The sequence below is a fragment of the Drosophila hydei genome, unplaced genomic scaffold (assembly GCF_003285905.1).
Source record: "Drosophila hydei strain 15085-1641.00,03,60 unplaced genomic scaffold, DhydRS2 tig00000243-arrow-arrow-pilon, whole genome shotgun sequence".
Classification (NCBI taxonomy): Eukaryota; Metazoa; Arthropoda; class Insecta; order Diptera; family Drosophilidae; genus Drosophila; species Drosophila hydei.
In genome coordinates this window covers 1,189,893-1,201,981 of record NW_022045693.1, presented here as the reverse complement: position 1 = coordinate 1,201,981, position 12,089 = coordinate 1,189,893, and the positions used below count along the sequence as shown (strand labels likewise).

At 41.1% G+C, this 12,089-nt stretch overlaps 1 protein-coding gene across 1 annotated transcript; it reads right to left on the bottom strand.

The window, feature by feature from the left end:
* Positions 1 to 2,358: 2,358 nt before the first annotated feature.
* Positions 2,359 to 3,262, bottom strand: LOC111592967. The gene is made up of 2 exons (XM_023305459.2): positions 3,001 to 3,262; positions 2,359 to 2,835 (listed from the first exon to the last, which is right to left on the bottom strand). Exons 1-2 carry the CDS (start codon positions 3,118 to 3,120, stop codon positions 2,575 to 2,577), a joined length of 381 nt encoding a protein of 126 aa, XP_023161227.2. The 5' UTR covers positions 3,121 to 3,262; the 3' UTR covers positions 2,359 to 2,574.
* Positions 3,263 to 12,089: the final 8,827 nt, after the last annotated feature.

Here is a 12,089-nt window from a genome sequence, read left to right as displayed (position 1 = left end):
CTTTGTTAATAGGCTACATAATAATTAACAGCTTTTCGTGTGGCCCGCATTGCAACACAAATTTTCGTTGGCTAAAATGATTTGTAAAGCTCATAAATTTTGTCTCGTCGCCTCGTTGAAAATTCATTATGCGAAAACTGAGTTGGGTTAATGTCTTCAAGGAGAGAGCATAGAGAGTGGGAAGCACAAAGCATAGCACAAAACATGGAGAACTGTGTGAAGTTGACTAGAAAATGCTCTTAAGATGTGGAGCTGGGCTTCAGCTGAAGGCATATAAACTCAGGCTGGCGATTAATTTATATAACATAAAGATAGACGAAAGCAGAGAATAGCAAGACCTGGCTTGAGCTTGATTATAGTGTTGGCAAATGGGTTCAAGCAGCTTGAAGACTATGCTTGAATAATTCTTTTAGCTGTGAGTTAAATTAATAAAAATCTCACTTAAAATATTATAAATATTTCAGGTATGTTTTGCTTCTTCAATAAGATTGTCTTTAGAATAAAGCTTAGCATATGACACTGGTTATCAAAGTAGAAATTAGTGAAACTTCTTGTCAAATAAGAAAACTTCAACTCTCAAACATTTTATTGATTCCGAGCTCAAATCTATCAGAATCGAAGTGTTGATTCAATATTTAGCAATAAATATATTTAGCATTTGTATAAATAATTGTAGAAACTTTAAATTTAATTTACTGCAGAATATATTCATTTATTACTGCTATAATAATTCTTTACAATCCTTTCAAAATTTGGGCACAGAAATAACTTTCAATTTGACAGTTGCTGTCTAACTTAATCAGCTTGGTAGCATACCCTATGGGCAAAACCTCTAGAGCATTAAGTTTCAGTCTTGAAGCTTGCCCAAAAATATTTGAAATGTCCTCAAAACAAACAATGAAGCAACAAATTGGCAACTCTCAACCCGTTGACAGGCTTATCTGTGCTCTCGCTCTCTCACTCCCTCTCTTGCCTCTCTCTGTCACCCTGCCACTCTGGCTCTCTCGTTCTGCCTTGCTTGCCATTTCGTTCTGCTGGCAACCATAATTCATGCCAAGTGTTTGTGTATGCCAGAGCAACAATAACAACAATAACAAGGGCCCGGGGCCAATGTCAGCTTAATAATATAATAGAAAGCAGGCACGCCCACTTTGTTGCCGCCCCGTCCCTAGCAAGTGCCATTTATGCGGTTGAAATGGCGGGCAATAAATGTAAATTGTCGTAACGCGCTTTTACGTCTTTTACGTAGCAACGTATACGCAATTTTTCTAACGACAAAGCGCAAAATTTGCAATTTGCAATTTGTGCTTTAAGAGAAGGAAGCAAGGGGCGTGGCATGGAGCAGAGGTAGGTGGGATCAGCGTGACATTTGTTTGGTTTTCATTTCGAGAGCAGCGCATCAAAGGCTGCCATGGCAAAGCAGCAGCAGCAGCCCCACAGAAAGCTCAATGAAGAGATGCACAAAAAAAGAAAACAAAAAAAAAAGCAAAAAGGAAAATTCCTTCTGCAAAGCAAAGGAAGGAAGGAAAGCGCAGAGACCAAACAGTTGCAGCTGCAGCTGTTGGTATAGCAATAGCAAAAATTGAAATATGCCACGAATTGCAGCAAACCCAACGCACCAGGAAGGACGACCTCTGCCTGCTAGTTGGCAAACCTTACCCTATGCAAATAAACCAATGCCCAAAGCCACCCACTCCTCGCCACCATAGACACACGACGTGAAACTATTTAATAAACATGAAGAGCCCGGGATTCAGCTGAGGGCGCTCCCCAAACGGGGATGCGGAAGCGAATGAGCCAGCTACAAATCGAGGCAACTTTGATGTTTCGCTCGAGTGCATTTAATAAGTCCAGCCAAGGGAGACAGAGAGGGGCCAGCTAAATGCTTGACAAGCAGTCAGCCATCTGTTAATGTGTTATGGAGCAAAAAGGTGTAACTGCTGGGGGTCAGCAGCTCCGCTCAGTTGTGCTGCCAAGAGTTCAACTCATTAGACAAAACGACGCTAAGGAAAATTTATTTGTGGCCCTAAAATACAAAATGTGTGAATCGAGTGCATGGAATATGAGCTGGCAAAATAATGAATATAATGAAAGCGTGATTGTGTGTACAGAACATGAGGCAATATAATGGAACTGTGCGAGATTTTGTGTGAAAGCAGGAAACGCTGCGAACTGAAAGGGATACAGAAAATACAATAAAAGCTTCAGGCAAGGAATTTCCCAACGAAAATTGGACGCGCAAGCACATTGATCCTTCTCCTTCATAATGTATATATATATAAATGCCGTAACAAGGCAAGTATCATTAAAATCTCTCGGCTCTTACATAACTCTTTCAATTCAATAAAATTCGGTTCATTTTACATCTTTAAAATTCATTATTTTTTCTATTTATTTTCTACCCACTTGTTACATTGTTCACGCACACAAATTAAAAAACAATTCGAAATTTTGATGTTTTGCTCCCTTACATACATACACACATTAATCCATTTCAACGTTCATACAATGACCCACACAGATATAGGGACCTATGAGGCAGGCAAAGATTGCATGCATCGTTCGCTAGCGTTATCAGCGCCTGGGGCAGCAACGTGGCTTGCGCTTGGTGCGGCAACGCGATTTCGCTTTGCGACGTCGTTTGCATCCCCGCTTTTTGCGCTTCCTGCTCGACTTGCAACACGGTTTCGGCTTTGAACATTTCCGCTTGCGACGTTTCCTGCCGCAACTGTCCTTGAAGTAGTCCTCTAAGAAATCCGTCTCGGCGCACTCCCGGCAACAAACAGCTCTGCCATTATCAAAACTTTCATCGAAAGTATAAAGTAGCATCGGACGCTATGGTTGTATGCAATAGGGTTAAATTAATTATGCGGTGTATACGTAATGTGGCGTATACGTAACGCGTTCCCTTAAAAGCGCTAGCTGAAACCAAGCTGGCACATTACAGACTGCAGAGGGAATACCCCAGCAAACGGTCTGCCACCGGCTAGCTCAACTCACCGGATTGAAATCGCAGGCATCAATTTGAGCCAGGGTAGGAACGGCTTGACTTTGATTGCACTGCGCCTGAAGCACCTCCTGCGATCGATCCAAGCATCCCTCAGAAAACATTCTGCTCATTATTCGGAGTTATTCGCCTTTTTTATTTTAGTGGCATCAATATAAAAATAACTAAAGATTTGAAAAAAAAAAAAAAAACAAAAAAATTTTTGTGTTAAATTGTATAAAAATAAGAAAAGTTAAAAAACAGTCGTAACGTTTAGTCGTCTGGAAGTCTCAAAAGCAACTGCCAACATTTCGTATAACCCGAAAGCAGGTTCAAACTTTGGCGGCCTACTGAGTGTAGCACTAAAAAAGGTTTATCAATTACTATATATATGAGATACAGATACCCAGCTACAAAAAGCTTTAAACATTTTAGAGCTAAATTAGCTAAATAGTGATGTTGTCGACCTTAGAATACCCTATCATTTTTTTTTTAGAATTCTCTGAGTCTCTTAAAGTCATAAGTTTATTATGTTAAATAAATATTAATTAAAATTAAAATTAATATAGTCAAATCAAAGACATATTTTTATATTAGAGTCTTGCCTCAGATACCCTGTAAAAAGCTTATACGGCTGCCTAAGTCTATTGTCAGTCGTTCTTTATAAAGTTTCTTAATATTAAGTTGGTAAATCTTAAGTCAAGTGATGTAGTCGACCTTGAGAGACCCTGTAAAATGTTTACACGATTGCCTCAGGCTTAGACTGAATTTCTGCTATATATTATAGTTCTCAAGTAAACTTAATATATTATTGTCTCCCAAAGTTACGCTTAACTGTTCCATTCCATTCAATCAATTGCTCCTCGACAAATTGGGAGCTATTTAAGAAGTTTTTATGTGCAGAGCTTCACTTTCAGCTGCGAAATTGTCATAAATCGTTACATAATTTATTAGCTTAGTGTGAATTTGCGGCACCTTTTTGCTTTGAGAGCGAGTTTATTTGGACATTTGAGGAAATAGGAAAATACGAGGCAATGCGGCAAAGTCTTTGTTAAGGTTGGTAAACAAAAAGCAGAGCCTGAGCAGTCGGTCGTTCTGTGTGGATGCTGGGAATTGGCTAAGCGCCAGCTGCTTGTAGCAAATGAAAGGCAAGGGCGACAGCGGGGGCGGGGGCCAGGGTAGATATCTAGGGTAGGGTCGGGTGGCTTTGCCAGGCAGTCAGCAATAAGTAAAAACCAAAAACTATTTGCACTCAGCGGCGGCAAATGGAGTCGAGGCTGTGTGGCACAAGCAGGCCATCGATTTCAGCAGGTTGTTGTTGTTCTAGCTGATGTTGCCTTGTGCCAGTTAACAACATTTGTTGTTGTTGTTGTTGTTGTAGCTGTGCAAATAGTAGAACGCCGTAGCATCATATTTACAAGTTGTGAATTGTTGTAATCCGCTTCAACGATTCAGCCCAATGTGGGCTGCCAATCTTTGCCAATCTCTTGGCCCGCTTTTCATTACCAATAGCAACCAACCAAGCGATGTCCCTTCCTCTTGCTTGCTGTGGTAACACACTCCTTCAACAGTCAAACATCAATCAGTCTGTATTATGCAAATATTGTGCATGAATGTTGCAACAAAAGCGCAAGCGAATGCCTAATATACAGATAAAAGAGAAATAGAGCAAGAGAATGTAAAGAGTGTTGCAGCAGCAGACGTTGAAATGACGTTACACTGAGAGAAAGTAGCTAATGAAATTGAAGTTAAATATTATAGATATGTATGCTGACTGCTAGAAAGGCTCTGACTGAAGCGTTTCAGTTACGTTTCTTGGTTGTTTGTTAAATCAGATTTGCAGAGTAATAATAATTTGTCACAGTGTACGGTCGCTGCCAATAGCTTGAGTTGCTTTGGCAGCCACTCGCCGCATCCTTCGCTGGTATTAAATGATAACGAGTTTTGGCTTTCGTCGCCTGCGCCAAAGGAAATGCAACTAAAGCCAACTTGTTCTTTATTTATGCGTATTGTTCAAGTGGAGGTGGCAGCTGCTGCAATGTCTCAACCTTAAAGCTGCTGGCAACAAATGTCGAATTGCAATTTGAATTTGGCTTGGCTAGCAGAAGTTCTTGAGAGAAATTTCGTTGCGGATTTTCAACTTTGAGCTGACACTAAAGAAAGCCAAATCAAAAAACTTTGCAACTGACGGGAGGTGCTCGTGCCGTTGCTGTTGCAGTTTGTTTAGCTTGCAACACTTTTGTTAAACAAAACTTCTGCTGCAACAACTTATCGGCGCTTGCTTTATTATGGAGCCCGCTGGGGAAAACTCTAATTTTGTTGAACGTATCGAGTGAGAGATTTGTTATATATTCGAGGGTATTAAGTTGGCTTCTAGCTGGCTGGCTGGCTTGCCGTTGTCGCTAAGACAACCAAATGCTTGCAACAACTTAACAACTGATAATTGCAAAACAATTTGCAATGCATTAAAAGTTGAACTTTTCGGTTAATAACTGAATAATATGCCGGCTCAGTGGTGCGTCGGGCTTTTAAATGCGTGCCAAAAACGAAACTTTGTGCCAGGTCAAAAAACTTGGGCAAAGCAACAACAACAACAACAACAATTTGCCACATGCTGTGCATGTTGCAAGTTGTTTGGCTTGCCAATGAACACTTTAATTAGTTTGCCGCGTTGTTGCCAGACATTTGCTGTTGTTGCTCACTAGGTAATCAAATATGTGCAAACAACAGTCCAACACAGACGTGTGTGTGTGTGTGTGTTGTGTGTGCGTTTGACTGGGGCATGCAAACAAGACGCAGGCATGCGTAATTAAATTTACATGAATTGATATTGAATACACCAAGCAGACATGAGACGTACACAACATTTACACCCACACACACTCACGCCAGTCTCTACACCCCCTCTCACACACACACACACACGCATATTTCGCATGCAATTATCATTGCCTACTTTCAAGCGCGAATTTCTGTTGCCTACTTTTGTGCGCTGCCTTAGCAGCATGTCGCCAAATGTCTTTGCCTTGTAGTTCAGTCAGTTGCAAATTTGACAGCAAACAAGTGCTGATGCTATTAAACGAGTATGCGCGACTGCTCGATATCCTGTTACGTCAGTCGTCTAGCTGCGTGTCTCTTAATGAGTGCTGGGTAGCGTAAAAAACAAAGCAAATGCAGCATTTATGACTGCTGAACACATGTGACTCACACACACACACACACACTTTGACTCATTCACTCTCTCTCTCTCGCCTGACTCAACAAAAGTTCATTTGAGCATGGCAAAAACTTTTGTTGGCATTGTCTCCGTTTCGTTCTGTTTCGGGCCCATGCAGCAATTGGCTTTTCCACATGGGATTTCCCTCTTTGCGAAATGAATGTCTAATTTTCACAGTTCGCGCTTTGCCAGTTCATAATAATTAAAATTACGCGCCGTCTACAATTTATTTGACATTTTTTGTTTTTATTGTCAATGTCATTGTTATTGTTGTTTTCAGTCTTGTTATTATGCATTATTTATCGCAGTTGTTGTTGTCGCTTGGCGAAAAGTTTGTCCTTGTAACTTGACTCTGACTTTGGCAGTCAACTTGTTTGGCATTCATCAGGCTTACTTCTATATTTGGCCTGACATCTACATAGCGACCTCTCGCCCTCTCTTTCGCTCTCTCTCGCTTTGCTGCTTTCGCTGTTTCTGTCATATTTGGCTGGTTGATAATTGCGCTGATAGCCAGCGGTCTTGTTGTTGGCCATAATGAGCCAGAACGTTTGACCGAGCATGAATTATTGCAGAGAAGTGCAGTTGATAATTATTTTTAAGTGCATAAATGCCATAAGGCAACGGAGACAGGGATAAAGGCGGAGTAAGACAGAGACAGAGAAAGAGAGAGAGGGAGAGAGATAGAGATATAGAAATAGAGTCAGTGAGTGAGTGAATGTAAAAGAGGAAAAGAGACAGTAAGATAGAGAGAGAGAGCGTGGGAAAGAGAGAGAGAGCTTGAGATCGAGATAGAGATAGATTGAGAGAAAAAAGTTAAAATAAATATATATATATATATATATATATAGAGAGAGAGGCAGAGAGAAACAAGGATAAGGAGAGTGTATATGAGAAACTTATAGAAAAATAGAGAGAAAAAGAGTGAAGAATGATAGAGGGAGCGAAAAGGAGAGACAGCTAGATTGATGGAAAAGCGGAATAAGAAATTGGTAGAGTCAGACATATATATTAATATGTAAGTACAGAAAGAGACACAGGAAGACAAAGTAAAAGAAAGAGAGAGAAAGAGTGAGGCATTTATTTATGTAGAAAGAAAGAGGAGAGAAAGACAGCGCGTGTTAAGTTTTGATTAAAAAAGTTGAATGTCATATAAGAAACAAAAAATTTAAGTTAAAAGTTAAGTTAACAAAGAGCAGTTCAAATAGCTGCCAAATACCCTGTCAAACAAATTGCAACAAATTAGATATTCAACCTTTTACGTTATATGTGAACTATAAACTGATTAAGAATTGAGCTATATATTTATATAAATGCATGAAAATAAGTGATTAGTAAGATTTTGTTTAGGCATCAAGACTAATAACTATATATTTTATATATAATTAAATATATATTTATATAGATATATACATTAGTGTCCACACTTACACTCCCTTTTCTCACATTTTACAGGGTATCTGTGTCGCTAACATGCTGTCAGCACTTTGCAACTGTTTGTTGTTATTGCTGTGGCACTTCTCGTAACAATGTCAACACTTTATGCTTTTATCTGTTTGCACAAAGGCTGACGGACGTTCTCTCTCACTCCCACACTCGCTCTCTCTCTCTCGCGCGCTGTCTCTCTATACAATCACTTTCTCCCTCTCCCTCGCACCACGCTCAATGTAGCTGCATGTAAACACAATGCGATTAATTTGTTTTCATTAACGCGTACGCCTTTGCCTGTTGCCCTGCCACGCCTACGCAAACGCCTTCCTTTTTTTTGTTTCACGCTGCGTATACTTAACTTTTAATATAAAGTTCAACTGGCTTCACAATATATATATATATATAGATATATATATAGCTGAGTTGGCCTTCAGTTGTTGTTTCTTTTTTGTAATTGGCTGGCTTAACCTCTGACAGCCTGGGCCTTATACTCATGCCGCCGTAGTTCAAAGGTTAGGCAAGGCCAAGGCCACATTGATGAGAGGCCAGACACAAATCTCGATAGGCTTTGAACCTTCGGCAGCGAGTGGGCACCGAGTGGAATACTTTGAACTTTAGTAGCTGTTCAGCATGCATGTAAAACAGAACTCGTGGGAGTTGCGGGGCGTTGGGGTCCGAGTTCAACTGCAACTGGCCTCCAACTGCTGAGCTCTTAGAGAGTTAACTTTTTCGCTTTGGGTCCAGTGCACTAAAAAGTTACCCAAAAGCATTTTCTTGTCGTCATCAAAGTTTTGCGTGTGTGTGTGTGTGTGTGCGTGTGCAAAGCCATGGACCAGCCTTAGCCTTGGCCCAAAGCACCGCACTCTGTTAGCACGCTGTTAATGCGCTGTTAACGATCTGTTAGTGAACCACGTGCCACCAGCAGCTTGTCGCGGAGTTTGCGCTGTTGCGCGAGCTGCAACTGTTCCCACTATCTGTTGAGGTCGTGCTGCGTATGATTGATAAACCAAAATAAATATTTTGCCAGACTCGCACTGCAACAACAACAACAACAACAACAACAACAACAACAGCAGCAGCTGCTGAGCAAATGTTTTCGCATTTGGACTTCGATTTGGTTTGCTTAGTTATATTCATTTTTATTTTTAGACATTGCCTGATGGGGGCGTGCAGTACAGTGGGCGTGGCAGCAGTGCGAATTACATCTGTGTTACACACACACACACACGCACAGGCACACACAGTCAAGCGCTGACCTTGAGCTTTGCTGTGAACTGTTAAAGATGAGCCGCAGCTTTTGCAACTGTGTGTGTGCTTAGGTGTTTGTGTGTGTGTTTAGGTGTGTGTGCGTTGTGGCTGTGTGGTTTATGCCATGTTGAATTCAGCTTATTTTGCTGTTCTATTTAAGGTATTAAAAAACCTTTGCCATGCTTAAAGAGCACGAATCTTCTTGAATGAAATGCGTTGCGGCTTTGAAGAGCCTTTCATTAGGTAGATTTAACTTGAAACCAATTAAAATACTGCTCTCATTAGAATGCTGAAGATGACAAATGAAAATATTATTAGATAAATTAATGCACATAGTTCCAATTGCAACTTGTTCAGGCTTATCTTATTTTTTGTTATACAATCTGTCAGTCATTGACCTAACATTTTATGAATATATTTTCCCAAAATAGATAAATATTGTGTCTCAGACTATTTGCTATATTTTTTTTAGCATTTATATCTAAAGCTTTTTTTGATTACCTTTCTATCAGGAGTCTCGTTGGCTCATTGCATTAGCTTAGTTCTTATACCTTTCCTTCTGCTAAGCCACTATTTCTACTCTTTACCAGGAGTGAATGAAATTAGTTATATTTGGGATCTGATGAGCTTTAGGTGCAGTCTTATAAGTTCCCAAAGGCAATTGATCTCACAGCAAAGCAGCAAGAAGACTTGAGAGAGTGAAGAACTTGCTTCGCTTGGCCGAAAGCGTCTAGCGTGTTACCTTTTGTCTTCCGCTTTACTTTTAGCCCTTAGTCTTGGTTGTTAGCTTTTGTTTTTAATATTGCTATTTGGGTTATCTTCGCTCGTTTTGCAGGCTTCTTTCTCAATCTTCGCCAACTCAAGTAGCCTTTTCACTTAGCTACTTCTAGATCAAGCCTAGCTTCATTCTTGATTTTCAGCTCATACTCAGATTAAGTATTTTAGTTCCAGCTGCCTTTTCTAAAAACTTATTTCGTTAAGCCTTTTTCTCCTGCTACTTCTTAAAATCTCAGCTTATTTACTAGCTTTCTTTAATCGTTCCCTATTTCCCCAGCTTTTCCACATACCCCTTTTCTTACTCTTTCCCCTGGCTGCTCTAACCTTCTCTTTGCTTTAAGCACATTCTTTCACGCTGTTACTTGTTGTGTTGCATCTCTATTTCTGGCCTTTGGCGCTAGTTTTTGCCGCTTTTGCTCAGCTTTGCCTTGCTGCCTAATCCTCTTCAGGCAGCAGTCAGTCAGCTGTCAATTAAATTTACACAGCTCCGCAGCACACACGCAGGATACACAGGACATTGAGCGCTGCTCAGTTGCTCCGTTGTTCAGTTGCCGGCTGTGGTTGCATTCATTGAATTGCAATTAAATTGTTTGGGCCAGCCCCTAGCCTACGTGGCCGTCCCTTACCCTCTGTTGGCCATTGTTTCGTGTTGGATTTGCAGCTGTCAAAGTGACAAACATCGCCGGCTGTGGCTGCCCCCTGCCCCAGCCTCCGCCCTTTGCCCTTTGCCCTCGCAGACAGTTGCACACTTATTATGCCATTTGTGCAGTCAGCTTTTGCTTGCTCTTCACATACAACTCTCTCCTGCTCTCTCTCTCTGCTGCCTCAAAACCTTGTCATATGTCAGGTGGCGCTTGTGTGCTGAGAAGTTGCAAGGAGCACGACTCAAATGTTGCCTTTGCCACATATACATAAATTGCTTTTGACATGCTCCGTTGGCTTTTATGGCGAGCTTTGTCTTGGGCTGGCATTCAACACATTGTGTGTCCTCCTTCTGCTGTCTAATTACCGTGGGGTGTGGGGCGTGTGTGGCATGCCACATTTGACAAGCAAACTCCTCCACAAGATGCTAACTTTGACCCTGGCTGACTGCCATTCCACAAATAGAAACGTTCAAATGTTCAAATGTTGAAATGTTGCAAACATTTAACGCAGCAGGAGAGAGTTTTCAACACCTCGAGCTGCTCTGCCACCTGGCCCTGCGTCTGCCCTCGCTTACGCTCCATAAACAACGTTTTGCGCTGCGTTCAGGTTAAATGCGCGCGAATTGTTTTTGGCCAGCAAAAACTTTGCCATTTAACTTTTGTGTAACTAACTCGAGAAGACTGCCAAATATTTAAAAGCAAATAAAGTTGCAATGCTCTGCAGTCGCAAAGGGGCGCAAGGGGTATATTAGCTTGGAATATGATATATATTTCATTTCTTCGTCATCTCAACTGTTTCTGTTTTGACCAATGTTCAAAGTAAAGTTAGCCGTTGAGCCAATTGATGAGCATTAGCAAAGAACCGAGAGTTTTAGAGCAATTGCCTTGGCCTGACAGTTTGGCAGTCACTGCAGCTTTGTTTGAGCTGTGCTTGGCTGCTTTTACAGAGCATTGCAAAGGTCGTTAGGACACTAGCTAAATAGTTCTTTGTTGCTTACTGCACCTTTCCCTCTCTCTCTCTCTCTCTCTTGTGTCTCTCTTTCTCTCTCACTTTTATATTTCAATATTCTTTTTTGCTGATACAGCCACCTTTAAAGTTGAGCATTCAGCAGTAATGAGAGTAAACGTGTATGGCTGTTATATACAATGCTAGGAAAGGACATGGACAGGACCTGCAACTGGACCTGTAGCTGGAGCTGGCTGTCACCTGTCAACTGGTTTCCATCCCTAAACGCAACTAACGAGCACATTTTTGCCAGCTTAGAGCAGTCGCTCTCTACCCTTCTCGCCCTGTCGCTCTCGCTATGTGGCCCTTTGGAAATTAGCAACATTTTATGCTAACCTTTTTATGCAAATTACCAATGCCTCGCTCTCGTCCCCCCCTCTCTACCCTCTCTGCGACACATTTGCGGTAAGCTGTGAGCAAACACTTGAATGCTCTGGCATAAGCAGAAGCTGCGCACATCTCTACAACTAGGTTTCAGGCTGAGAAAAGGCATGTGGCATGTGGCATGTGGCAACACTTTGTCTCCTTACTAATCAGTCTATTTGCTTAGGAGCCCCATACAAATGAGGCTCTCTTGCACATGGGTCAAACATTTAATTAAAGCGCGCACAAGAGCTCATTTTTTATAATTAATTTTCCATAAAAGCGGAAAAGCTGCCACGTTTCTCTAAGCAGAGAACTTAAACCTACTTCAGATAGATTTCATGCCATTACATAAGAGGCTTTCATTTGTTTTCGTATATATAAATATATATATATATATGTGTGTGTGTGTGTGTGTGT